The sequence below is a fragment of the Aristolochia californica genome, unplaced genomic scaffold, assembly GCF_029961685.1.
Source record: "Aristolochia californica isolate CCGP_79_NKW_82.1479 unplaced genomic scaffold, dmAriCali1.0.hap1 SCAF_4, whole genome shotgun sequence".
In the NCBI taxonomy this organism is placed as follows: domain Eukaryota; kingdom Viridiplantae; phylum Streptophyta; class Magnoliopsida; order Piperales; family Aristolochiaceae; genus Aristolochia; species Aristolochia californica.
In genome coordinates, this window is record NW_027182103.1 from 2,214,008 (window position 1) to 2,235,811 (window position 21,804).

Sequence of the window (21,804 nt, forward strand, 5' to 3'; positions counted from 1 at the left end):
AATAATCCCCAATTGAGTACCCATTAAATGTATGATGTATCCCACCATTCAAACTGACTTGATTTTGAAGTATTTGGACCATAACAGAGTCCAAATTGGACTACACTTGGGCACAAGCAAGGAACAGATTCTTTTCATATGGATTCCTTTTGAAAAGATAAACAATTCTCCATGACAACCCAACTCCTTCATCCTCTCCTTATCTACCCAAAACGCCAAAACCAAAATAGAACAAGATCCAAATATAAATCTTTACTCTCGTCTCCAATTTGAGTCTTCTTCTTCACCAGCCTCAGTACTTCCTGACAGAGGAAACAAAGCAGAAGTAGAAAGTACTTGTTTCCTGACACCTTCTGCTGGAAAAAAGGGTGTCCAGGAAATCGAGGAGTAAGCTCAAAGCAAAGGTGAAATTAAATAAGGATTCCTCCGGTCTGTATCAGCTATAAAGTATAAAAAAACATGATAAGGTCTCTGGAATAATACCCCTTTGATATTTTAATTCTCCTTTCCAAAGCTGAACTTTTTATTGAAAGGAATCAAGGCAAGTATATGTCACCATAAGAAAAAGGTTGCACGCCTGTGGGGCCATCTATGCGCTTGTGTAACCATGGTGTGCTGCCTTAAGTGGGTTAGGTGCAATAATCCATCACATGTCACAGCAGGACCCTTTGAAAAAAAACAAAAAACAAAAAATGGGGATTGGAAAGAATCAGATGTATGGAATTAAGAAAAACTAAAGATAAGGTATTATTTGGAGGTTTGGGATTGGGATCCACCGGGGATTAAGTTATTATTCCTTCTTCTGGAGTTTTGACTGTAAAGCCAGACAGTTTCTGGAGTATGAATTCTCTGGGGCGGCTGCTGTGGCTTGAAGGGAAGGAATCTAGGACTAGGGTGGTTTCTTTTGGTGGCTGCGGTTATGACAGATCTTGCACCCATGTGCCCATTTTTGTTAGAAACCATGGTGGCGTGTATCTTCTTCTTCTTCAAGGTTGGCATATGTGTCTTCTAGATTCCTCGAGAAAGGCTGTAGAAGTGGCGAACAACTAAAAGAAATGTTAGAGAAAAAAAAAACGAGTCAAAAGCCGAGAGAGAATAGTAATGAAGAAAAAAGAATTCCTTTTTCAAACAAAGGGAGGGCCAGTCAGGTCATACCTTGTCATCAAGTACCAATTTCTTCTACTTCCAAGAAAAGTTCAACTCACAGGCAGCCTTTGCTGTCTCTTCATAACTTTTCTTCTGAACGGAGACACTCCTGGTATTTTTTTTCTATTTCATGGACGACCAACTTGCCAGATCTGTCCAGAGTGAAGGGGACAACACAAAATTGGGAGTTCTATGTATTCAGACTGAAAATTATTCACATTCTCTATGAACAAAGAACTCAATAATCCACAATGCTTTCTGTTCAATTTTATTGCGATTTTAAATATCTACAAAAAGAATTGATTTTGCTACTCTCTGCAACATCTGTAATGTATGTTAAAAAAAAAAAAAAAAAAAAAAGATAAGAAACCAAACGTGGAAGATGGATATCTCCATGTCTCTTTTACTCCAGAGTATCAGTTTGGTTTAATCTATCCTGCCATGGTAGGAGCCGAGTCTGCGGGTCCATAAACTCCTGCAAAACCCAATCCCTCAATCCATTATCTGTAACTTCACAGAACCGACTCGACCAATCCGGCGGTTCAACTGCGCGAGTACCCAACCCAGGCGCCCGGTCCTTGGACCCTTCGTTCTCGTTCTCCTGCCAATCAGCCACGAAAGTCGCAACCCTTCTGTAAAACTTCTCCTTGAACACTTCCCACACTTGATACTTGTAGTGATTAATCACCATGGCTCCCCTCTCCACGTTCACGTAATCGTACCCTTCTTTGAGATGAAAATGGTGGACGACGTTGACCAGGGTGGAATTCAGCGCCTCTGGCCGGACAATCGACTTGTGCCTCTCCGGCGCCGCCATTCTGCAAGAGTAACCCACCGTGACGCCTTCCAGCGGTGCACGTTTCAGGCCGGAGGGGCCGAAGCTCAGGCAGGAAGTTCGGAGCTCGCCGACCCAGGGGTCGGAGTGGTTCTTCAGCACGTCGTGGACCGTTTCGTTTGAAGGAAGATGAAGAAACTCGTCCACGTCGATGAACCCGACCCACTCGCAAGTATCTCTGGCCCGAAGGGCGCAGTGCGCGAACCCGGCTTCCTGGGTTTTTATCCAGGGCCAGTCGTGGACGGAGACGTTGTAACCCAGACCGTCTAAAGACCGGGCCACGGATTCCAGCCCATCGTCGCTGTTGTTGTCGTAGATGAACCAGCGCTCCACGCCTACACGTGCGTGATACATGATCCACTCGTGCAAGAACTTCGCTTGGTTTCTCACCATGGTGCAAACGCAGAGGTTGTAGGGTTTGATCCGGCCGCTACCGGCGGCATCGTATCCCGGTAGGAAGTCCGGCCGGGCGACTGAGGGGAAAATGCCTCTCCCTTTAACGTTCACCGAAACCTTGACGGATGACAATAGGCGCGGCTGGTTGAGCAGGACACGCGGCGTCGGACACCGGACGATCTCCTGCGCGACGGACAGCGCCGCTGCCCGGAGGAACCGGCCGCGAGTGAAGTTCCACCCATAAACGCACTCGAACCGGGAAGGCTCTGCGAGCTTCTCTGCACGGAGATGCACGCCCTTGACGAAGACAACGGTGGTGTTATCGATGGCGTCGATGAGCGCCTTGTAAGCAAGCGCCTGCCACGTCCTGGAGAGCGCCGACGGCGGCAGGTCCTCCCGGAGGGAGACTCTCGTAAGCCTGCGCGGAGGCAGCGGGCATCGCGCGATCTGTAGAAGCGGACTCTGGCCGTCAATCGAGATCAAAGGTAAGGTGAGATCTGGATTGGGAGAATTCGGACCGTAGAAGAGACACTGCAGATTATCCAAGCCTGGAGAGTCGTCGGAAGGAACGTTCACAAAGACGAGAATATGGTCAGGAAAAACAACGGCGTCGAAGAGTCGAAGAGGAGATTGCCGGAATATGCGACGTCGAGTGGAATATTCGTGAGAGGAGTTGTATTCGATGGCGACGGCGTTAATGCTAGGGTTTCTGCCGGAGGTGAGCAGAACAGGCCGGACGGACACTGTCGGCAAATCAATAAATTCATCTCAGAAAATTAAATGTTACAAAATTTTAAAAACACTAATTAAATTAACCACGAGAGATTTCTGCCTGAACTCGGACACGAAAATAATGGATTGGGACATGGGAACTTCGGAAACCAAATACGGTGACAATTGTTACAAACAAGAAATCCAGAATTCTCGATGCAAGGCAAGCCAACAGCCAAGTCACAAATACCGGATATTCCCGAGAGTAATTTCCGGGAAACAAATTCGAACTAAAAAATAAAAGTACGAAATTTCAAGAGACAGTTAAGACAAAAATAAAATAAAAAACTGGATCTGAAAAAACCCCCAATACGAGAAAATAAGCAAAACCTCAACACAAGAATTCAAAAAATCGACATCGATGTTTTTTCTATGCGCTTGATGTTGATTCGAAGAAGAAAGTCCATCAATAAACAAACAAGCCATCAGAAATGAGAAAATAAAAAATACAAAACAAAGCGCAATTCACTATTGAACATTTTCCAACCGAAAACAGAAATTAGGCATTTTCAACACACAAAAAAAAAAAAAAAAAATACCAGACCACCATTTTTTCCAATATTTTCCGAATAAAAAACGAAAAAAAAATCCATGGAACTAACCTCCGACAGTGGAGAAGAAGGAGGTGCAGCAGAGACCGCAGAACAGCAACAAAGCCAAAAAGCACCAAAAGAGCCTGGTCCCAGAAAGAACGAGCTCTCGCTCCCGTCTCTTCCGATCCTTCATCCTTCCCTCTCCCTCCCTCGAAATCAATCACCACAACCCCACCTCCACCTCAGCACACTCATCCGTCCAACGAAAACAGAAAATCGGCGGCGAATTCCAAGTTCCGGCAACGCGACGAAGCCACTTTGGACAGGGTTTTACCGGTATAGCGGTAACCCCAGCATTTAAGGGGCGTTTTATAGGCATTAACGTGGGAGCTTTAGTTGCACCACTAGAACAGCCCAGCGTGTGGACAATAAACCGGTAGGGTTGAGGCCTCAGGAGATCTCAACCGTCCAGTACCGAACGATCAAGATTCAGGTAATTTATGGACAACGCGGTTATGTAAGAAAGCTACGGACCGGATTGCCTGCCACGTGGAACAAGATGGAGGCGGGATCTGGACAGGCTAACCGAATCTGGGTTGGCTAATGAAACTCAATATTTATGAAATAAATGTTTATTAAATGTTATTTTAAATTAATTACTGGTATTTAAGAAATTTAAATATATTATTTAATTATTTTTAAATAAGAAGTTTCCCTCCTCCTCGGGTAGGGGAGTCCATGTCAAGAGGCTAACTACTGCAATCTAAAAGACTAGTCAGTTAAGTACGAAAAACCACCGCTCACAAGAGTAGACGGAACCACTCTGACAGTCTTTCTACAATTTACTTCAATAATTAGGTGAAGGGATGATGGGACTTCCCCAGATTATAGAGAGAGAAAGAGAAAGAGTTTTTTAAAATAATTAATTTAAAATTTAAAATTTGAGGATAAGAGCAATATTTAATTTTTAAATGGTAAAGTACAGTTAATTAATGAAGAATAATTTTAGATTGGGGATTGATCAGTACCAAAAAATGACCTACCCAGCCATTAGTTCAATAGATGAATGAATTCATTTGGGCCATTTTATTAGGTGAATGCTTCTTAATGTAGGTTTTGGCAATTATTGGTAAACACCTAATTTTGTAGCCCTCATTTTGTCTATCAAAGGAGAGAGAGAGAAAAAAAAAATTGTAATTAATAAAACCACTTATTTTTTAATTATGGTTTAATTAAAAATGTAGGTTCAATTTTCTTAGATTAATTTTCCAAACAAGCAAACTAGTAGAGATGTCACATAATTGAATTGATTAAATTTGATAAGGTTTTTTAGGAATTTTTCTAACTTCCATTCAAGACATAAAGCTAATTAGAGAATTATGTAATTTAATTTCTAAATTTGAATTATTTTATTTTTACATAGCTATACTATGCTTACACTTACAAACGTAAAACTACTAGTCCCTTTTGACAACGGCTAGCCAATACACCCAAAAAACCGATCTGTTAGGTACGAAAAGTTTCCGCCTACAAGAGTGGACGAAACCACAGACACTCACCCCGCCCATTCTTGACCACCTCTCACGGGATTCAGACGCGGGACGTGACGTGCCCAGCTCTGATACCATGACAGCGGCTAGCCAATACAACCAAAAGACCGATCTGTTAGATGCAGAAAGCTACCGCCTACAATAGTAGACGAAACCACTCTAACACCTTTTTTTTAAAAATAAAGACTAATTAATTTACCCTTTATATGGTCACATGTGTGAATATTATGAGTGCTTTAAGCTATTAAATTGTTACAAAAAAATACTAACTAACAATTAGTGGTAACTTTGAACTAATCCTTTTTGTCATTATAGGGCCATAAAAGATTAAATTTAGCATGTAAGAAGTTCAATTTAGCATTTCATTATTTATAAGATTTATGCTTCCTAAATGTGATCCAAAATTAAATGTAAATTTAGAAGTTCTTAGACTTGTATAGAAGTTTAATTATAATTTTTAAAAAAATATAAATTTTTTTCCTTTGTGTTCTCTCTTAATTTTCATGGGCATCCAAACAACAGAAAAAAAAAATTAATTTATTATTTCGATTTCTCTTCTTTTCTCTTCACTTTCTGTGTTTCAAAGATAGCCCAAACCAGTCTCTTTTATGTAGCTAAATTACTCCTGAAGCTACACACTTGCATCTTGAATTAGTATTTTACTCTTGTAATATGTCAAAATACATAAATACCCTTATCGTTAACTTAATTAATTAACTTTTTGCCATGCATGAAAAAAATAAAAATGGTTTAAAAATAGAACTAATGTGTCACTCGTATCGATCAATATTTCTTTCTCTTATATGTAGAGTTATATCACTTGTACAACAGAGTGGATGAATTTTGGAGGGAACCGACTATGAAGGGAAGGAATGAAGTTAGGGTATGCTTAATTTTAAGTAGTTTGAATCGAAAGTAATTTAGTGAAATGTTAAATTCGGAGTTTATATATTTTTGTAATATTTTTGGTTTTATTATAACTATATTAATATATTTAAAAATTAAATTAAATTCATATATTTGAGCTATTTACTTATTTCTCCAGTAATTAAAGTGGAAATCAGATAAACACCATCAGACTCTCTCAGTAGGCACCTTGTAGATGGACAAAAAAGCCCTCGTAAGGTTTCTAAGTTTAGTTAAAATGAAAGGGTATAATAGTGAAACTAAGTTTGAAGCGGGAAGCTTGGAGGACGCTGAAATATGAATCTTCAAGACCAGAGCATCCTGGGTTTTCTTTAGAGGGAGAGCTTGTCGGGTTTTCGAGGTAATTAATACAGAGCATTCATTCAGTTCAGGGCTTGGAGCTGCCGGAAACCATGGATGCCGATTTCATAGGCATTTCTGAACCCGTTTCTGATTTCTTTGATCACGGAAATGGACAGTTTGTGACCGTCATGAGAGAAGTTTCCGAGGTTTATCTGCTTTCCCATGTCCACCAACCTTTGGAGGAGGAAGACTCTAATAAGGGCAACCGAGAAGAAGCTGTTGAGGGAGACGAAAGAGATCAATAACAGATTTCTGTTGCTGCCAACCGATCCATCTACTCTGTAGACTTCTATGAGAAGATGAATCAACTTTTTCCTCCATTAAATCTTCGAATTCTTCTCATGCGAGCAACAGTGCTGACAAAAATTGAGGGGCTCTTTACCTCTTTTGGCGGTTATTACAAAAAGGGTTTTTCAACCTTAATCTTCATTTCATCCAAACTCTAAACCCTAACCCCTAAACCTTAAACCCTAGCCTTAAATAAATTTGAAAGTTAGGTATTAAGTTAGAGAGACCTTTAAGTGGGTTGAAAATTTAGGTATTTTGATAAACGAATTTGAAAGGTAAAATAATTATTTTAATTGTTAAATCATGATTGAACGACTGAAATAGTGACTGAGATAATCGTTGATTGGATGACTGAGATAACCGTTTCTCATGATCGGATGGTTGAGATATGTGTTTCTCGTTATCAGACGGCTGAGATAGCCGTAACCGTGAATTATAAAGCCACGTATGAAAATAATATTCTTTAATTAGACGGTAAGTCGTTTAGGGGAAACAAATCTTGGGTCCTAGATTATAGCCGTTGAGAAAAGAAATCGAAATTTAAAGGAGTCGACCGTTGCTGCATCCTCTCTCTCCCATGGAACTCGGAAACGTTATAAATCTCTTCTCAGCTAAACAGGGCAGTTTTCTTCCCCAATCCCTCCAAGACGTCGAACCGAAATGTCGACGGAATCATACCAGACGCCTCGGAACGCGAAGCACCAGTCAAAAACTTCCGATCAGACCCAAAATGCCCAGAGCAGGGAGTCTCTTCTCAGCCCTAGATTTCGATCTGCCGCCGCCATGGCTGGTTGGGACGAAGAAACTCTCCTGCTTGCGACCTTCGTCGTCGAAGATACGCCGGAGCGAGAGTCCGGACACAAAAAACGACCCCGGCTTCTAATTAGCGAAACGTCTTCCACTAGTTCAAGAGAGTAATTACAGTTTCTTCCCTTCTGATGGCTATTCTTACTGACCAACCACCCTTCCATTCTTATCTGGGTTAGTGATTGGAGATAACATTTTTTCAGGAAGCGCAGAGCACGGCGACAGAGTGCTGCTCCTAGTCCCGGAGTAGTGATTAATATCGACGACAATAAAGAAAATGGTAACTTCTCCAATTTCTGAAATTTAGCCTTGTTTTTGGCTTTTCCCTCTGGTTTTTATAATCTGTATTTTATGATTCGGCGATGAGTGTATCGCTTATTTGATGTTATGGGATTGCATTTGATCTTTTTGCCTCTGTTGCCCAATGTGATTATTGATGTTTCCACCTTTCGTACGCCAAACTGCCAATATTCTGATTGGTGATCAGTCTCTGTCTTTAAAATATAGATTGAATCTTTCTTTATAGCTTCCCAAGTGAAGAAAAAAAAAAAAAGATCTGATGCTCCTTGGTCTATCAGGAAAATGTAATTTGTGTTGGGTTGATGCAGTTGTAGCAGAAAAACAAGCTGAGGACGTTAATAAGGTAGAAAAGACCAAAAGTGCAGAAGAAAAACGAGATTCGAAACTGGAGGAAGCATGTTCATCTGCAACCTCATCTTTACCATGTATAGATCGCCTACGAGAGGAGCTCTCTTGTGCAGTAAGTGGTCTTGTCACGATTTCACTTTTCCTTTTTATTACCCCTTTATCTATTGCATGGAAGAAATCAGTTATGCTCTGGTCTTTTCCACAGATCTGCTTGGAAATTTGCTTCGAACCCAGTACCACTCCTTGTGGGCACAGGTAAAATCAAATTGTTTGGACTTTGATATATCAATAAAATTTTGTTTCCTTCTTTCTCTTGCATTTTATGATGGCTTCCTTTCTCAAATTTGGCAGCTTCTGTAAGAAATGCTTGAAATCAGCTGCTGACAAGTGCGGGAAGAAATGTCCAAAGTGCAGACAACTGATCGGGTGAGCTGCAATTATTTGATATCTGCTCCCAGATTGACGAAACTTTCTATTCTTTCATTATAACCGAATGGTTCCGTTCTCACATTCTTCTGCAGCAACGGGAGGTCCTGCACAGTGAATACGGTCCTCTGGAACACAATTCAGCTTCTGTTTCCAGCAGAAGTAGAAGCAAGAAGTAGAGTGGCAACGAATGCTCGTCAATCCAAACACGAGAGCCCAAAAACAAATATTAACAGAAGAGGAAATGTGACATACAACTCGAGAAATATGGTCACCGAGAGCCGTCCAAGGAGGACAACAGTTCCGAGTGAAGAGGAGGATGCTGCCTTGGCATTGCGTTTACAGAGAGAAGAATTCATGGAGGTCTTTCAGGAGTCCAACGAGGAGATGGTAGAGTCAGGGGAACAAGGAGGGCATTTTAGGTGGGCCAGCGAGTGGAATCAGCCAAGAAACCTGCTCAACTCTTCTAGAGCAAGGTTGAGAGCAATGGCTTCAAGGTTAAATCACGTTCGTGTAAGAGGCCGTCCAATTTAGTCTCTGCTTTGAGATCTATAAAATCTTGTGATCTCAAGTTAGACTGCTGCATTCTATCTCATATTCATCATTTTGGTTTTCAGTCTCAAGACATCTAGAGATCTTTCAAGTGTTTGATCACAATTTTATGTTTTCTTTGATCTGATCAATGTTGTATGGATGATGATTACAGCCTTCAGTTGAAGTACCTTCTCTGATATAACAAAGGATAACAATAGGTCAGGATATGGAAATGATGGTTTTGCAATACTTTCTTTTCAAGCTTTCTCTTTAAAAAATGAAATTACATCTCCTTAGGTAAAGCATGATTTCTGTAAAAACAAACAAAAAAAGAAGAAGCTGCAACTGGTTAAATTGTGCTGACCAGCCCAACTCTTGCCCTTGAGTTGTGTTGGACTATGGTACATTGGTGTTGCATAACTTATAACATTTGAGATATGTCTGATATGAAAGGAGATGTTCCATTACATCCTCAAGCTCAATTGGTTGTTTTAGGGGCTATAGTGGATGTTACATAACATTGTAATTTTTCGTTGCTCTGTCAGATTTGTTTCTCATTAAAAAAAAAACAGAAACAAAGAGAGAAAATCAGCAAAACTAGTTGGCTATTATGTTTCGATTAGGACTAGAAAAATATGTCGGGTTGGCGCCCTGATTTTTTTTTTCAGAGTTTGGTTCAGCGTTGTAGATCATCGGCGAGTACTCCTTCGACATTTTCGGTGCTATTAGAGGTGGGTTATCTTTTCCCTCTTTCTCAGTTGATCGGTTTTCGGTTCCTGATTTGCAGAGAGGTTTCGTTAGGGTTGGTTTGTTGCAGCGATTTCGTGAGCCTTCGGGGGTTCTGTCCAGAGAGGTTGGATTTCCGTTGAGCTTTGTCATTGCCGTTCGGTAGTAGAGAGGTTTCGTGGGTTTTTGGTGGTTCTGTCAAGAGGGGTTTTCTTCTCTTGTTTTCATTCCGATTGGATTTTGTTTGCAGAGGAGACTCGGTCGTTTGCAAAATATTTCGATAGTTCTTTCACTTCTTCTTGTATTGTGGTTCTTTTGTTTCTCGTTATTGTCCTTCAATTGGCACTGGGGTTGTCCTGCTTTTCATTTAAGAAGATTCAGGTTCTCTGGGTAACACGTTAGAAACGAAAACAATACTCTCTTATTTCTGTTGGATTTTTTCATTGCAGAGGTTGAATTTTGTCGTTGGATCTTTATCATCTAGATTTTATCATGTCATCTGAAAGGTTAGACTCATTACCTATTCGTTTCACGAGTAAAAATTACACTGCTTGGGAATTTCAGTTTTGTTTATTTGTTATGAGAAAATAATTATGGGGTCATCTCGATGGGAGTGATCCCGCACCTCGAGAGGTTGAGGCTTTGTCCAAGTGGACAGTCAAGGATGCTAGGGTCATGACCTGGATACTTGGCTCCGTTGAGCCTCACTTTGTTCTCAATCTGAGGCCTTATAAAAATGAGGCTGACATGTGGAATTACCTCAACAAGGTTTACCACCAAGACAACACGACTTGGCGTTTTCAATTGGAGTATGAGATGACTAATTTCACTTAGGGATATTTTTCTGGCTTTCAAAATCTTTGGGCTGACTGTTCAAACATTATTTATGCTAATGTTCTAGTTGTTGCTCTCTTTATTGTTCAAGCGGTGCATAAAACAAGCAAGAGAGATCAATTCTTGATGAAGCTCCGTTCCGATTTTGAAATTGCTTGTTCTATTCTGATGAATCATCATCCTATACCATCTCTAGATGCTTGTTTCAACGAATTTTTTTCGTGAGGAGCAATGTATAGTAACTCAGGCTGGCACGGAATATTGGGCTAATGTTAGTGCTCCTGTTACTGTGGCTTTTACAACACAAGGGAGGAATAAGGGTTGAGACATGTGTGTGGTCCAGTACTTTAGTTGTAAAGCTTTTGGTCATATTGCTCGGGATTGCCCTAAGAAGTTTTGTAACTACTGCAAGAAATAAGGTCATATCATCTCTGCTTTTCCCATTCAACCTAAAAGGAAGCAGGGTACTGCTTATCATGCCTCCGCTAGTGCCTCTAGTTCTACTGCATTGCCTACTGCCTCGTCAGCTGTTTCTATTCCTGCCCCTACAACCTTAGCAAACCAGAACATACTCACTCCTGAAATGGTACAACAGATAATCATCTCTGTTTTTTCTTCTTTTGGGCTCTCAGGTAATCATAAAGTTTATTTTAAGCCATGGTATTTTGACTATGGAGCATCTAACCATATGACCAATACTGTTGTTTCTCTTTCCAATGTCAGAAATTATGATGAAAATCTGCAAATCAACACTGTTGATGGCAGTTCTTTGCCTATCAGTGTTGTTGGTGATCTTTCCTATTCCTTAACTGATATTTTTGTGTCTCCTGACCTCTCCACAAATCTGATTTTTGTTCGTCAATTGGTTGATAATAATTGTAATGTCCATTTCTCTCGTTCTGATTGTGTCGTGCAGGATCAAGCGTCAGGGAAGATGATCGCGAAGGGGCCTAAAGTGGGACGACTCTTTCCTTTTCACATTTTTCCTAGTTTTTCTTTACTTTTCTTTGCATGCAATGCTGTTAGTTCTAGAACTAAGAAGTGACATAGACGTCTAGGCCACCCAAACTCTGATGTATTTCGTCAGTTGTTTAATTCTGGTTTATTGGGACATAAAATATGTTCTTCTCTTGATTTTTTTTTTTGAATGTCCATCATGCAAACTTGGCAAAAGTAAAGTTCTATCTTTTCCTCATCATGCATATCATGCGTTACAATGTTTCAATATTATTCATAATGATGCTGGAGAGATTGCACCTGTTGTTTCTCATGCGGATTACAAGTACTTCGTTACCTTTATTAATGACTTTAGTCGCTTTACTTGGGTTTACTTCTTACGGACTAAGGCTAAAGTTTTTTTTAATATTTAAGCGCTTTCTTACGCTTCTTGAGAATCAATTCTCTGCCAGCACAAGGTCTTGCGCATTGATTTTGGCGGCAAATAAGTGTCTAATGAGTTTAGGATTTTCTTCAAAGCAAATGGATCATCTCTCAACATTCTTGTCCTTCGATACTGCAACAAAATGGTGTTGCTGAGAGGAAAATCGTCACCTTCTTGATGTGGTAAAAACTCTTTTACTTGATTAATTTGTTCCTCCTCATTTTTGGTGTGAAACGCTTTCATTTCTGTTCATTTGATCAATCGCTTACCCTCTCTTACATTACATCATGTTTCTCCCTTTTTTTAAAGTTATTTGGTCATTCTCCTTCGTATTCTGATCTTCAGACCATTGGTTGTGTTTGTTTTATGCATATCCTTGCTCATGAACGACATAAACTTACAACTCAATCTGTTAAGTGTGTTTTTCTTGTTTATGTTATACCTCAAAAGGGTTACGTTTGTTAAGACCCACATGCTCGTTATATATGTGTTTCTAAGAATGTAGTTTTCTTTGAAAATCAATATTTTTTTCCATCTCATGTTGAGTTGCCATCTGCATCTTTATCTCTTCTGTTGAGTTTTTATGATTCCCTGACAATTGCGGAAAGGTTCAAACCTGGTTTTGTGTATGGAAGACGTGGTCGACATGAGTCTGGTTCCACTTCCTTTGTGCCCCCTCACGATCTTGACATGGCGCCTGCTCCTACTCCTACTCTTGCTTCCACCACTCTTCGCCCGTCAAATCGCCCTTGTCGCCCCCCTCATTGGTATGGTTTCTCCTCCATTGTCTCTCATGTGGCTATTTTATATTCAATTTTCTTTCCCTCAAGCTACAAATAGGCTATGGACCATGAGTGTTGGCAAAATGCAATACAAATAGAACTTCGAACACTTAGAAGAGAATCATACTTGGGATATTGTTCCTTGCCCCTCCTACAATCAAGCCTCTTGGGAGTAATATGGGTTTTCTCTATAACGCTTCGCTCTGATGACTCTTTGGATTGGTACAAAACTCGCCTAGTAGCTCTGGGCAACAAAAAGAATATGAGATTGATTATGAGGATACATTTGCTTCTGTTGCCAAATTGACCACGGTTCGAACCATCTTAGCTATTGTTGGTTCTTAGTCGTGGCCGCTGCATTACATGGATGTGAAGAACACCTTTTTTCACGGTGATCTTCAAGAAGAGATTTATGTGAAGCTTCCCTCTGGTATGGTTACTTATTCTCCTCATGATGTTTGTAAGTTATGGTGTTCTTTGTATGGACTAAAGCAAGCTCCCCGAGCTTGGTTTGAGAAGTTTCGCAATACGCTTCTTACCTTCAGGTTTACACAAAGTCTATATGATTTTTCTCTCTTCTTCACAAGTCTATATCGGGTATAGTCTTTCTCTTGGTTTATGTGGATGATATTGTAATTACTAGCACTGACTGTGGTTTGATTACTAAGGTTCTACAGCTATTGCTGGTTGTAAATATCATCGGGCTAATGGTATTTTTTTAAACCAGCATTAGTATATTCAAGATATTATTACCTTGGCTGGTTTGGAGGACACTTCTTCGGTTGATACTCCTATGGAGGTAAATGTCAAATACATGAAAGATGAAGGGGACCTTCTAGATGACCCTACTCTCTATCGGCGCCTAGTTAGGAGCCTCATCTACTTGACCACTACCCACCCCACCCACCCCGATATCTCGTATGCAGTTCATTAGGTCAGTCAATTTATGTCCTCTCCTCGACATCTCCATATTACTGTTGTTCGACTCATTATTCGTTATCCTCGAGGTTCTCCTACTCGTGGGTTATTCTTTCCTATCGGCTCATCCCTTCAACTTGTTGCTTATAGTTATGCTGATTGGGTTGGGTGTCTGGATACACGTCGATCTACTACGGGTTGGTGTATGTTTTTAGGCGATGCCTTAATTTCTTGAAGATGTGAGAAAAAAGATCCTGTTTCTAAATCCTCTACTGAGGCCGAGTACCATGTCATGTCTAGTGCTTGTTCTAAGATTATATGGCTACGTGGTCTTTTGGCTAAGCTTGACTTTCCTCAGACTACTTCTACCCCTCTTTATGCTGATAACACTAGTGCTATTCAGATTGCCACCAATCCCGTTTTCCATGAACGCACCAAACACATTGAGGTTGATTGTCATTCTATCCGAGATACCTTGGAGAGTCGGATGATATCTCTTCCTTACATTTCTTCGGATCTCCAAGTGGCCGATGTCTTCACCAAAGCAATGACTCAAAAATGGCATCAATTTTTGGTTGACAAATTATTGCTCGTTAACTTACCGACATCTATTTGAGGGGGATGATATCGTGTATATATATAGAAGCTTAAGTAGGGAGTGGCATTATTGTAATTTTTTAGGGTAATCACTGTATCTTTCCTAACCTCTCTATCTCTCGATGAAATAATTTTGTGAAAATCTTTTGACAGGATCAGTGTCTCTCTCCCATCTTTCAAATGTATGAATATTCTACGAGAACTAGAAGTTTTGTTTAAAACAAAAAACAGAGGACGAGGGGCTCCTCCCTTTTACTTTTAGTTCGTGGACCAACGCCACCCTGCATGCCAATGGAGAGGCCAATGACAAAGGATCAAAAAGGGGTAGAAGCTTTAAAGAGTTCGTGGAACGTAATTTGCAAGCGTGGAATTCAGAAACTTACCAGTTGATGTGTTACAAAGAAGGCGGATAAGCCGGAGCATGCCTCTGATGGGAAGATTTGAAAGGTGCTTATCTTGTACCGCTCCTGTTCTTTGGTTCCTGAATCTTATAAATCCGTTCACGGATTCTCAACCACATATAAGCCACTGTGTATGCAGAGAAACCCTTGGGGAGGTGGAACTTGAGAGTCTCCTGGTACTGTGAATTTCGGTGAAAATGCCTATGCTTCAACTCCAGGACTTCAATGAAAAGCTTTCTAATAGATTCAGACCATGGCAGCGGTCGTTTCAGTTTTGGGTACGAGCCGTGGACATATATACCAGGTACAAGGTGCGTTAAGTTCTTTTCTAATTCATTTGGATATTTTCAGCTGTTTGTCTGTGATGCTCGACTGATGGCCCTTTGTTGATATTGGGTTTTCGATAGATTTGTCAGTTTCGAGTCAAATTTATGAAAGATGCGGAAAAGCAGGAAGCAATGTGGGAAGCTCAGCATGAGCTTGCTGCGGAGAAGATATACTCATTGTGCTTTGAGCTTGGTGGTTTTTTTCTCAAGGTATTGAATGACTTCTCTTCAATTCCATGTATTTGTTTCTTAAAATCTTCATAAAAAATATGCTTCGACTTTAATGACCTGGATTCAAATTCTTGGTTTTCTCATGTGAATTGCGGTTCTAATGAAATCTTTCATTTTCTTGTTCATTTTATGAGGTACTATTTTTTTTCTGTGTTCTTATTGCGTCCAAAATTTTCTTGCTCACTTTATTGTTTTGTCTGAGTAATTGTTGTTGAATTACGTGCTAATTTCATCATGCCAAGTATAAAATTTGCATTTGTTTGCTTTATTTTCAGTTTTTTTTTTTTTTTTTTAGTTAGTTTCCAACTTGCTACTAAGATGCTAAAAGCTTTATTCCAGTGTTTTCTGGAGACAAGTGGGTTGGTTTGAAGGCAGCGATCTATCACAAAATTGGATGATTCCTCGGTTCTTTGGGCCATATACATAATTTATCTATTGTTTTCACTCAAATTGTTTGGATAATTCCTCTGTTTATTCTATGACACTTTGATCTTATGTCAGCCAAAATTCATTTATTATCTGGATATGTAGGGATTTTGGAAGCTGATCTGATCGTTTCATTGTCATGATAATCCTATGGCTTGTATTGATTCATCTAATGAGAATTTCCATTTTCGATGATGTGATTGGAAATGCACGACATCTGCTACATTGATTCTTGCTTGGCAGGAGTGACTTCTCTGGAAAATGTAATGTATAGAAATAGCAAAATATCACCAATCTTTGCTTCATGGGAGTTAATATTTTCGTCAAATGTCGTTCTTAAGGTGAAGGGGCGGTGTTGTGACATAGTAAGTTTCTTGGTGTCAATCATATTACCATGTCTGGGGTTTGCTGTTGTGGTAAAGATAGTTTCAAGATATATATTCTCAATCTTGATGACTTTTTTAATGCTTGTTTGGTACGCTCAATATCATAGTTGTCAAAACAATGGTTGAGGCAGAGATTTATATTCCTCCTTTTCTATTATTTATTTTATTGTGCCTTAGACAATCTGGAATGCTGAATTCTGAAACAGGCTGCTCAACTAATTGGAAAGCCTGATCTGGCCCCTGCTGCATGGGTGAGAAGGCTTGTTACATTGTGTGATAAAGCCCCAACAACGTCGTTGGAATTGGTCCAGGTTGTGCTGAAGCAGGAGCTGGGTCGAAATGTTGGTGAACTGTTTGAAAATTTTGATCCGGATCCTGTTGGTTCTGCATCGATTGCTCAGGTTTCCCTCTTGGGACATCTTAATTGCCATTTTAAGTAGTTCAGTGAAACAACGAAATCAACTGTCTTTCATGTTATTGATACTTACTATTTGTTGACCAAGTCCTTAAATAACCTAATAGAAGATAACTAGTTTTTGGAGAGACTCAACTTTGCTTTTATGCCTGTGTTCAGGTTCACAGAGCCAGAATCATAGGTGGTGCAAGTGATGTAGCTGTCAAGGTAAGGTAAATTTTGAAATTTCTCTTTTTTGCTTGGATACTCTTATATCTTGTTCTTTTCCATTTTTCCTTTTCTTGTCTAGGTGCAACATCCCGGAGTTCAGGAGTTAACGATGATAGACATCCATAATTTGCAAGCTTTTGCATTATTTCTGCAAAACACAGACATCAAATTTGATCTGCTATCAGTCACCAAAGAAATTGAGAAGCAGGTACACCAGCTCATGTAATTTCATCTGTGTTGGATGTTTGTTCTAGGTAGGTATCTAGGCGTTACTGAAGTAACTATAGAGGATTTCTCACATTTTTAAAAAATCATTGATATATAGAAGTTTTAAAAATGAGTGCCTATCATTCATCCAATAATTGAATCTCTTGTTCATCCAGATCTTCTTGATTGTCAACAATCACATGCTCATTTTCTTAGGAACTTTCTATAAAGATGCAAGTGCTAATATCAATGTTTTAATATGTTTGCTGTTCCTAGGTGGGATATGAATTTGATTTCATACGAGAGGCTGAAGCTATGAAAAGGATCCAACAATTTTTTATTGCTAACAATAAAAAAGGGCTTCCAGTTTTGGTACCACGAGTGATTCCTAACTTGGTAACAAGGTATAGTTTGCAGATACTCTGATTTGGTGGTTTTGAGCCTTTCTGAAAACACTGGATAATATAGTCTGATAACATAGTAACATTGTAAGGATTGACCCTGACAATTTCAAAAAATAAAAAGAAAAATAAAAAAAAAATGATCAGTGAGTTCAGCTGCATTGAACTAGAACTGTTGCCCTTTCCGGTTCTTAAATTATATGACACCATATCTTTCCAAAGAAGGCCAGTTTAGCAGGTTGAACCAATTTGGTTAACCATGTGTGTCAAATTACCAACATTCAAAGTGGAACTAGTGCTTGCCCCAAACTAATCAAGTTTAAATAAGAGTTTGAACCAATCCTGCCACATTTGATCTTTTATCATAGTGTGAACTAGAAAATGGTTATTGATTTAATATTTAAAATATAAATAGATTTTATTGTTACTATTGTTATGACACTATACCAGTTTAACTGGTTGTTCAAGGGGTTTGAACTGAAACGACCAGCCACTGGTTCCATAGGAGAGTGGCAACATTAGCCTTCACCTTAGATGCAAATATCGGTGGCAGCATTCACAACATTGAGTCTGCTTAAGAATAGAGTTCAGGATGAATGCTGTGAATTTATATTGTAAGACTAGTTGATGTGAGGTTCCTGCTGTAGTTGATGTGGGTAACCTGTTTCACGTGTTATGTACAAAAATATATAATCTTGGGAAATTATTGTAGTCTTGTTTGTTAATAGTTTAGTAATTCCTGTGGCAGTGGTTTAAGCCCAGTAATTAGACTCAAAAGACATGCCTTATTTTCTTCTACTTGGAAATATTTTTTGTTGAGTAATTTCCGAAGGTTTTTTTGTGCCTTTACATGAACAATTTAACTTTTGTTCATTCTTAGGAGGGTTTTGGTGATGGACTTCATAGAGGGGACTCCAATTCTGAATCTTGGCAATGAAATGGCTAAAAGAGGCATAAATCCTGGTGGTAAGATGGCAGCACTGGCAAAGCAGTAAGCCCTTTGATTATCCTAGAGAAATTACAGTCTCTTTCCCCTTTTAAATGTTTGTTCCTTTTACATTTTTCCAAACCTCTCCTGTGTATCATCTACTTTATGCTGGTCACTGTCATCTATCGAACAGATCCCTCATCTTAGGAAAATTCTTCTCTTTTTTCTTTCCCCGTGGTTTCTTTTTGTTTTTGTTGTTTAAACTACTCTATTTCAGACGAAGCTCAATAGGTATTACATTTCCCCGGTCAGTTGCCTCCAATTCATACACATTTGCTGTTTGTTGGTGTATTTTTTCTTTCACTATACTGTGATGTCCTTCTGTTGTCGGCCATGTCTTTTGTTAAATCAAGTTTTCAAGAGTACTAGAAATTGACTTTTGCTATTTTTACTCTAGAACAAATATATTTTTATGATTACGTAGTATACATACTTTATTTGTAAGTCGATCCACTGATAAGAATCAACCACTTGTAAAGTCCATTTTGCATTCATCTGCACATAATTTTCGTTTCTGCTGGGTGAATATATGTGTCAGTTTCTTTCCTTCCATCCTCTAAGAAACTACTCTTTCTAAACGTTTCTTCAGGCCATCAAACGGTACAGGTGTTTACTCTTTCCATCCAAAGCACTCACATAATCTTGTGTCAGCAAAGGATCTCTTCGTGTTCCTTCATACAATACTTGTGTAGTCTGCTTGATTTTTATCCCCCCAGTCTATTAGTTGCCTTTATTACATTTTTCTTTCTTTTCTGTTTCTTTCGATATGATAATCTTCCAAGACTAATTCTAATCACCCTATCATGTTACACCATGACTTTGAATTATCTTGTTCCTAGACAAATAATCTTTTTGAAGAAGCTATCCTCAATCTTCTTCTCGAATTTCCTTGAGTAAATGTAGGAGCATTTTAAGGAGTTTGACACTGGCATATGGTCAAATGATCTTGAAGAGTGGATTCTTCCATGCAGACCCTCATCCTGGAAACATTCTGATCTGTAAGAACTCGGAGGCAAGTGAACCAAAGTTCCAGCACAAAATATGTCGTATTTCAAAGTTCATGTTATTATTTTGACATCTTAATTAGTCATTATTATCTCACCAAAGAAAAAAAATCATTTTAGTTACATCAATGTAAAGATGATGGATTAACTTTATTTATTCTAATTCTTCACAATAAAGTTGAGTAGAGATAAAGATTTTTCCCCATGTTTTTGTGACAAAATAATTATATTTTATTTCAGGTTGCCTTGCTAGATTATGGGCAAGTGAAACATCTCCCAGACAATTTAAGGCTTGGATGTGCTGATCTTATTCTAGCAATTGCAGATAATGATCCATTGAGGATTGAAAAGAGCTACAGGTACAACTTGTTTCTTGTTTATTTTACCATATGAAATTAATGATCTAAATTCTTATCTTGAGAAGTTGTTGATCCTTCTCAAACCTCTAGGGAGCTTGGCATAGAAACGTTGAGTAGATGTGGAAATCAACAGCAGGAGATGCTGAAATTGGCTCAGGCAATGTTTGATACCAAGCTTCCTCCTGGTGTCACTGTGGTGTCACCATTCTCAGAAGAATCTTCTATAAAGAAAATATCTGTTCAGGTACTTATTAGAGATACCTGATATTGCTAAATTTTATCACAAAGATAGATGGTCTAATGGTTGGGGCTGTTAGTACTAGTTCATGTTAGTCTGTGGGTCTTTTTTTTACACTAGATGCACCTAAACTCGAGAGTGTTCTGCAGTTCCCATGTTCTACTCAAGAGTGTGATTTACATTACAGAATGATGATATGCTCTATCTCTCTGAACCCTCCTTCATAAGCAGGGTGGAGTCATGTGTTTTTATTTTTTTGTGGTTCTAAGCTACTTCCTAAGCCATTGGTGTTCTTGTTTCCTCAGAGTTTTCCAGAGGAGCTATTTTGTGTCCTCCGCACTGTGCAACTCTTGAGAGGACTTAGTGTTGGGCTTGGGATCAACTACTCGTGTGCAGAACAATGGAGACCCTTCGCAGAAGAAGCTTTACTTGCTGCTGGGAGGCTAAAAGATAACAATCGAAGTAGTCAAAGGAGGTTACCTAGGTGGTACCACTCGCCTAGGCGAACTTCCCGGAGGTGATCATATTTTATATTTAATTCTCTGTTTTTCTTTTTACATTCTCAAATCACACGTTACAGCAAGACCATGCAAAATATTTTATTTGCTATAACTAGTTCTAATTGCTTACAACAGTAGTACTCATAAACTTGTGTATATAGCTGGTAATGGTGTTCAGGCCAAAACTTGATGCTGTCTATCATTAAGAATACATAACAAAAGTATATATCCCATGTTTGATTCTGAAGTTAGATTTAGATGTCTTGGGGTTTCCAGTATGAGATCTTGGATTCAAGTCTCCCAGGGTATCGCTAGTATGTGCTTATCTAATCGATATTAAAAAATTACAGCGTTTATTTACATTGGGTATTGAAACATTTAAAAGAAATATCTCTTACTGTAATTGTCATATTCTTTTTACTCGTTGGATGCTCAAAGAGTTAAGAATAGCTTTTGCAGGTGAGGTTATACAAGTGAAACAATGGAAGCCATGACAATCTTTAACAGAGTTGACTGGTGTACAGAACTCAACTGGATGTATAGCTCAGGAATCGCCAGTATTTTGTATTCATTCGGCTATTTATGTTTTCTGTCTCCTCCTTTTCTGATCAATCTGCTGCATTTTTTCCCTTATGTTAAATATCAGTTTTAGTGCATTTCAGGTAGCACATATATTGTCTTTTCTGTTTATATAATGTTTCTACCTAGTTTTATCAAACTGTACCAGACCAGCTAGTTGAACTATTGGAGCATAAATTCTAGCCTCCTCTTAAGTCTTAGTTAAACCCCAATTGACCAAATCAAGTTTGTTAACTTACAAATTGATTTGGTCCCCAAATCGAAGGAGTTCACCCCAAATCATTTTTAAAAAATATTTATTATTCTTATGATGATAACAGTTGAAGTGATTATACCACCAAGTTGATTCGGATTGAATCAGACCCAGTCACCTTTTACATAACACCTGGTTAATTATATTGATTGAGTCAACCTCAATATCTATAATTAATTAATCATTTTTTTTTTGAATGAGAAAGATGTGTGCACTTCAATCTAAACCAATAATTGTCAGATTGTTATATTATTACAAGCTGTCAATGATTGTATTAGTACAATCAATAGTACTTAGGATTTGTAATCAGTAGTACAATTAATGATAGTACACATCTTTGACATGCTACGCAGTAATCTTATTTTATTGATTGAAGGTATCCTTAAATTTTTTAAGAGGATTCATGATTTCTTGATAGCCAAAAATCTAGTTTCATTTC

At 38.9% G+C, this 21,804-nt stretch overlaps 3 protein-coding genes across 8 annotated transcripts; 2 read left to right on the forward strand and 1 right to left on the reverse strand.

Moving 5' to 3' along the window:
• Positions 1–12: 12 nt before the first annotated feature.
• On the reverse strand, positions 13–4,004 carry LOC137963014 (glycosyltransferase family 92 protein RCOM_0530710-like). 3 transcript variants are annotated; one of them, XM_068810190.1, is made up of 5 exons: positions 3,751–4,004; positions 1,156–3,120; positions 777–1,046; positions 484–666; positions 13–353 (listed from the first exon to the last, which is right to left on the reverse strand). In XM_068810190.1, the coding sequence occupies exons 1-2, from the start codon at positions 3,872–3,874 to the stop codon at positions 1,550–1,552; spliced, it is 1,695 nt and encodes a 564-aa protein (XP_068666291.1). In that variant the 5' UTR covers positions 3,875–4,004; the 3' UTR covers positions 13–353; positions 484–666; positions 777–1,046; positions 1,156–1,549. The 3 variants fall into 3 exon arrangements, with proteins under 3 accessions (XP_068666291.1, XP_068666290.1, XP_068666289.1); XM_068810189.1 differs by having other exon boundaries at positions 484–1,027; XM_068810188.1 differs by having other exon boundaries at positions 484–1,046.
• Positions 4,005–7,395: 3,391 nt separating this feature from the next.
• On the forward strand, positions 7,396–9,420 carry LOC137963828 (uncharacterized). Its single transcript, XM_068811035.1, has 6 exons — positions 7,396–7,702; positions 7,799–7,875; positions 8,204–8,355; positions 8,449–8,498; positions 8,595–8,669; positions 8,765–9,420. The coding sequence occupies exons 1-6, from the start codon at positions 7,449–7,451 to the stop codon at positions 9,201–9,203; spliced, it is 1,047 nt and encodes a 348-aa protein (XP_068667136.1). The 5' UTR covers positions 7,396–7,448; the 3' UTR covers positions 9,204–9,420.
• A 5,292-nt stretch (positions 9,421–14,712) lies between these two features.
• LOC137963155 (uncharacterized) lies at positions 14,713–21,274 on the forward strand. Of its 4 annotated transcripts, none has more exons than XM_068810326.1 (13): positions 14,713–14,888; positions 14,982–15,153; positions 15,250–15,378; positions 16,418–16,612; positions 16,786–16,833; positions 16,916–17,044; positions 17,320–17,447; positions 18,325–18,435; positions 19,336–19,444; positions 19,677–19,795; positions 19,886–20,039; positions 20,339–20,550; positions 20,984–21,274. In XM_068810326.1, exons 2-13 carry the CDS (start codon positions 15,040–15,042, stop codon positions 20,994–20,996), a joined length of 1,461 nt encoding a protein of 486 aa, XP_068666427.1. In that variant the 5' UTR covers positions 14,713–14,888; positions 14,982–15,039; the 3' UTR covers positions 20,997–21,274. The 4 variants fall into 4 exon arrangements, with proteins under 4 accessions (XP_068666427.1, XP_068666429.1, XP_068666428.1 ...); XM_068810328.1 differs by having other exon boundaries at positions 20,993–21,274; XM_068810327.1 differs by lacking the exon at positions 14,713–14,888 and having other exon boundaries at positions 14,905–15,153.
• The last annotated feature ends 530 nt before the right edge of the window (positions 21,275–21,804 follow it).

Bases quoted from the DNA above. Each gene is read 5' to 3' on its own strand.
- LOC137963828 (XM_068811035.1), top strand. From the start codon at position 7,449: ATGTCGACGGAATCATACCAGACGCCTCGGAACGCGAAGCACCAGTCA. The intron at 7,703-7,798 runs GTAATTACAGTT...ACATTTTTTCAG, and splicing joins TCTTCCACTAGTTCAAGAGA to GAAGCGCAGAGCACGGCGAC. The intron at 8,670-8,764 runs GTGAGCTGCAAT...ATTCTTCTGCAG, and splicing joins AAGTGCAGACAACTGATCGG to CAACGGGAGGTCCTGCACAG.
- LOC137963014 (XM_068810189.1), bottom strand. From the start codon at position 3,874: ATGAAGGATCGGAAGAGACGGGAGCGAGAGCTCGTTCTTTCTGGGACC. The intron at 3,121-3,750 runs GTTAGTTCCATG...ATTTGCCGACAG, and splicing joins CTTCTTCTCCACTGTCGGAG to TGTCCGTCCGGCCTGTTCTG.
- LOC137963155 (XM_068810326.1), top strand. From the start codon at position 15,040: ATGCCTATGCTTCAACTCCAGGACTTCAATGAAAAGCTTTCTAATAGA. The intron at 15,379-16,417 runs GTATTGAATGAC...ATTCTGAAACAG, and splicing joins TTGGTGGTTTTTTTCTCAAG to GCTGCTCAACTAATTGGAAA. The intron at 17,448-18,324 runs GTATAGTTTGCA...GTTCATTCTTAG, and splicing joins ATTCCTAACTTGGTAACAAG to GAGGGTTTTGGTGATGGACT.